At 35.0% G+C, this 5,229-nt stretch overlaps 1 protein-coding gene across 1 annotated transcript in view; it reads left to right on the top strand.

The window, feature by feature from the left end:
* Positions 1–5,229, top strand: part of LOC102867246 (septin-10-like) — a 47,193-nt gene that overhangs the window by 7,073 nt on the left and 34,891 nt on the right. Inside the window, exon 3 of the mRNA XM_006883819.1 lies at positions 1,683–1,869. Within this exon, the coding sequence (XP_006883881.1) occupies positions 1,683–1,869 (187 nt within the window). The remainder of the gene's footprint in view (positions 1–1,682; positions 1,870–5,229) is intronic.

Raw genomic sequence — 5,229 nt, forward strand, 5'->3', positions numbered from 1 at the left:
GTTGTGAGGAGGGACCGATCCTTGGAGAAGGACATCATGCTTGGGAGGGTGGAGGGACGGCGCAGGAGGGGAAGGCCCTCTATGAGGTGGATTGATTCCGTGACTGGGATAATCGGGATGGGAGTGTCAGGGAGTGCGATTGGCACAGGGCAGAGCGGAGTTTAGGGCTGTTGTACATAGGGTCGCTATGAGTCGCAAGCGACTCGACAGCACATAACAACAACAACATAGTTATCTCTTTAGTTATAAGTTCTCAATTCTATTCCATTTGTCTCTGTGACTGTTGTTTTTAGTTGCCATTACTTCAGCTTGGACTCATAACATCCCTGTGAACAGCAGATTGTGGGTCATTCTCATCTGTCATGCCCAAACTCTCGGTGGTCGTCACTGTGTCAGCCCATCTTGTTGAAGGTCTTCTCTTTATCTCACTTCCCATCTTTCCTATCATGATGGATAGTAGAATTTGCTTTTCCTTGTAGGAAAAGAGACTCGAATTGCTCATCTGTTTTAAGTAAGCATATGTTTCAGTGGTATTTTTATGTCAGATATGTTTTTTATACAATGACTCACTATTTTATCATTTTGGGCGAGAGAATGATGTTGACTTTCATTTAGACTAGTTTTCTACAGATCTCTTACTGGTATTTAATAGTCATAATCAGTTGAGTTCTTAGGATGCTTAAAGTATTATGCTAGGTTGTGGGGATTTTTTGGCAAGAAAATATAAGATACTGTCTTTGTCTTCAGACTGTTTACCATTTGAGTAGGGTGACAAGGGATGATGTGAATTTAAAAGAGATGTTGTTATTTAGGGTCTGAAAGGGTTGAGTGCCTCCTAAGTATAAAATACTACTCCAGTTTAGGGCTAAAGAATAATTATAAAAATACCATGGAATCTTATGTCAAAACTATTTGCTGTTATTTTAATTCGGAAACCCTAGAGGTGAGTCGTGAAAATAGTTGTAAATGGAAAGGCAAGTTGCAAAGGTAATAATTTAGCATATCAAATGAAATGAAATTTTTAGGAACAGTATTAGCAGATTGTTCTGCATTTCCTCCGTGATTTGCTTTATATCTTCAAAGATGTTAAGGACTTAAAAGCCAGATAAGATTAAGTTTTCCGAGAGGAGAAACTGTATGGAGTGCAGGATGTGATGCACCTTTCTTCTGCTTATATATATCATTCAACACAAAATCATGGTATTATCAGACTCTTATAGTTTGTGTGTGCTTTTCCTCTTGTGATAAACCTTTCATACCTAATGAGTCCGCCTTCAGAGGCAAAAAGAAGACATAGGATTGAATTAAATATCTTTTTTACAGGATAGATACTTGTTACTTTTTCAGTCAGTTGAGTAATGAGAGATATACCAATTTGGTAACAATTTAGACTTCTGGTTTTATTCAGCAGTTTGGCAAGTGGGAACCTCAATCAGAAATGGGGCCCGAGGTGTACATGAATAGGGAATGAATCATTGTCAATTCAGTACCATTTCTGTAAGCATTTTAAGCACAGGTCATTTTGACATATCTGTATGTTGTATTTTAGCACTAAAGATAACTTGTTGAACATAGGTAAAAAACTGCTTATTAGTGAAAATGCAGACTTCAGACTTTATAAAGTTGTACAAACATCTTAAGGTAGTGTGAATATATTAAATATTTGAGTAATTTTTTTTTAGCTATCAACCCATCGTTGACTACATAGATGCTCAGTTTGAGGCCTATCTCCAAGAAGAACTGAAGATCAAACGGTCTCTGTACAACTATCATGACTCTCGCATCCATGTGTGCCTTTACTTCATTTCCCCTACTGGTCACTCTCTGAAGACACTTGATCTCTTAACCATGAAGAACCTTGACAGTAAGGTGAGTTTGATGGCAAAGAAATCATCTTTTAAGTTTATTATGAATTATTAATACATCTTTAATGTATATATTTCTCTGTATTTTAAAACATTTATTGTTCAGAGTTAGTTTATTTGGAATTCATTTAGAAAATGATGTATAAAGAAGAAACATTAAAATAAAATCTTAATTCCTTTTTAATGATTGAATTATATGCCAGAACATGGACATTCATCTACCTTTTTATAAAGAATTTAAATGAATTTTACTTCATAACACTATTACATAAGAAGAACTTCATTTAAAAAGATTACTTATATTATTGTTTGGAGGGGCTAGGTTTGAGCCAGGAAACAATATAGAATTTCAAAGAATTATAAAAACTATCTACAGATTAATGATTTTAGTAATCTTTTTTAATTTTTTAAAAGACAAAAAATGTAAACTCCTGGATACTAATTATATGCGATTGGATTCAGAATGTAAGGACATTCTGGCTGCTGCTACTATTTATAGAATTAGATAGGAAAAACATAAAGGCCTTCTAGTGAAACTTTTATACATTAAAGGTAGATTAATTTTTTTTACTTAACTGATTTCGTTAGCATAATCATGAAGGAATGTATCTGATAATTCATTCATCTAATTGATGTTCTAACCCTCTAGGTAATAGTTTAATTTCATTATGTGTAAATTAATATTTATTAAAGGAATATGAAAGTAGACATTTTCTTAGCCAGACAGAAAAGACCAAAATATAATGTCTATAAATATAATAGAATTTGACATCAGTACGAACTGATATTACATACAGGTTTCCTCAACCCTCTGAACTAAATAAAGTCTTTCAACCTTTAAATTAAAAACATAGGAAATGACCCCCTAAAGGATACATTTGAAAAGTAATTAAAATGATCCTTGTAAAAAGATACAGCACAATACCTGACAAATAAATATACCTAGTCAAAAGTGGTGGTTGTTGTGTGCCATCAAGTTGGAACTGACCCGTAGCTGACCCTTCAGCAGGTTTTCAGAGGCAGCAAATCACATGGGAAGATATTACCCATTAGCATTACTTGTGGAGATTAATTGTGAAAAATGTGCAATATGTAAACATGCACAGTCCTCTGCTTAATAGCCAGCATATAACTCCAGGTAGTTGTTGACTTACATGGGATTCCATTCCAATGGCTCTGTTGCTAGTCAGTTCTGACATAAGTTAAATACCATTTTTAAAGTTTAATTATTATTATTAAATTTGATTATCAATATCTTTATTAGGAAGCTCTGCCAATCTTTATCTGAGAAACAATACATGAAATCTATACAATGCAATTGAACAATACATTGAAATTTTGACAATAATTGAAATCAATACATTGAAAATCTGAGAATACATTGAAAAATTATACACTGTTAAAAAATTGTTAAAATTATACATTGTTATTATATACCTTTGAATTGGAATTGACCTCTTAACAGCACAATTCCTTACCACTAGGCCACTAGAGCTCTATTTGGTACATATCACTAACAATAAGATGTGTAGGGGGATAATCTACATATGATAATCTGGTGTATGGTATATAACAAAGTTTGATTTATTACTCTGTATGTATAAAATAGATTTTCTCTAGTACTCTCCAGAATAAGTGATTGATTGTGGAGGGTTTACAGGGATGGAGGGGGATGAGAATAAACAGAGGTTAACAAATGGGTGGTTAGGGAGAAAGGAGAAGGATGTACAGTGAGAATTTGAGAAGATGTTTTAAATAGTGCCGTTAAACATTTGTAATGTTATAGAACAAAATGTGTATGAGTGATTGAAAACCAATAAGAAGATACTCTCTATTGTTTATGATAAAATAAAAACTACCTAGGTAAAATTTTCCTCATGTTTTTTTGCTTAAGAATGTTGTTTGAAATTTAGTTGAGGCCTGTTTGGCTGAATTCCCTAGAATAAAAGAAACAAAATGCGGGGGTTGATAGCATGGCTGTGTGTTAAAACACCTGGATTAAAATTCCAAGTTCAAAGCCATATTAAGATTTATAAGCTGTTATGAACAGGAACAAAATGACCTAAGCTTTACTTTCTTTATTTGTAAATTGTTGATAAGTCAGACTTCTGTGAAGATTGTTGTTGTTGTGTGCTGTCAAGTCATTTGCGACTCATAGCGACCCTATGTACAACAGCCCTAAACCCTGCTCTATCCTGTGCCAATCGCATGGCCTCTGACACAACCATCCCGATTACCCCAGTCACTGAATCAATCTACCTCATAGAGGGTCTTCCCCTCCTGCGCTGTCTTTCTACCCTACCAAGCATGATGTCCCTCTCCAAGGACCTGTCTCTCCTTACAACATGTCCAAAGTATGTCAGACGAAGCCCCAGGATCCTTGCCTCCAAGGAGCAGCCTGGTTTAACCCTCTCTAGGGTGGATCTGTTTGTTTTCTTGGCAGTCCATGTTACATTCAATACTCTTCTCCAGCACCACGGCTCAAAGATGCCAATTCTCCTTCTTATCCTCCCTAGTCATTGTCCAACTCTCTGATGCATAACAAGTGATTGCAAAGACCATGGCCTGTATCAGGTGCACCTTAGTCTCCAGAGAGACACCATTGCTCTTGAGTACTTTAGAGAGGTTCCTAACCGCAGACTTTCCCATTGCAATGCGTTTTTTTAATTTCCTGGCTGCTGGTGCCAAGATTAGCTGAGATAAATTACAAAGCACTCAGTACAGTGCCAGCACTTAGTAGGCACCAATGGGTGTAACTTGTTTCTTTATTTCAAAATTACTTTCTAATTAATAAGCAATCTTACTCTGAATATGTATGTGTTGATATTTTAGTTATTGACCTATACAACAACCTTTTCATTAGTCAGTCTTTGAAACCAGCAATTCAGAAGTAATTTATATCAAGGTAGATTTTATGAAATAAGCAGAAGAGATAAGAGGTACCTATTCACTGCTTATCTTTGAACAAGCATTAAACCTATCTGCTATCAGCTCTAATAATAATGACTCTAGATGGAGATCATGCTCTATCACTAGACTTCTCATAGTAGATAATATTTTCTTAGTTCATTCAAATTGAAATGTTTCATGTTGACAGTAAAAGATCATTAGTGTTGTGTTCTTATCTAAAGTGTGTCATGCTCTTTTCTGCTTTATTCTATTGGTGGGACTCCTTTATTACAGATATCTTGTCTTTTTTTTGTACATACTACAAAGGGATATTACACATAAAAACATAGGCTTTATTACCTATCTAATGAAATTTAGAACAGAACAGAGCAAGGGAACACTGCATGGTTCAAAATTGGGAAGGGCGTATGCCAGGGATGCATCCTATCTCCATACCTTTTCAACCTATATGCAG

This window comes from Elephantulus edwardii, unplaced genomic scaffold, assembly GCF_000299155.1.
Source record: "Elephantulus edwardii isolate Elephantulus edwardi_28Jun2011 unplaced genomic scaffold, EleEdw1.0 scaffold00030, whole genome shotgun sequence".
Classification (NCBI taxonomy): domain Eukaryota; kingdom Metazoa; phylum Chordata; class Mammalia; order Macroscelidea; family Macroscelididae; genus Elephantulus; species Elephantulus edwardii.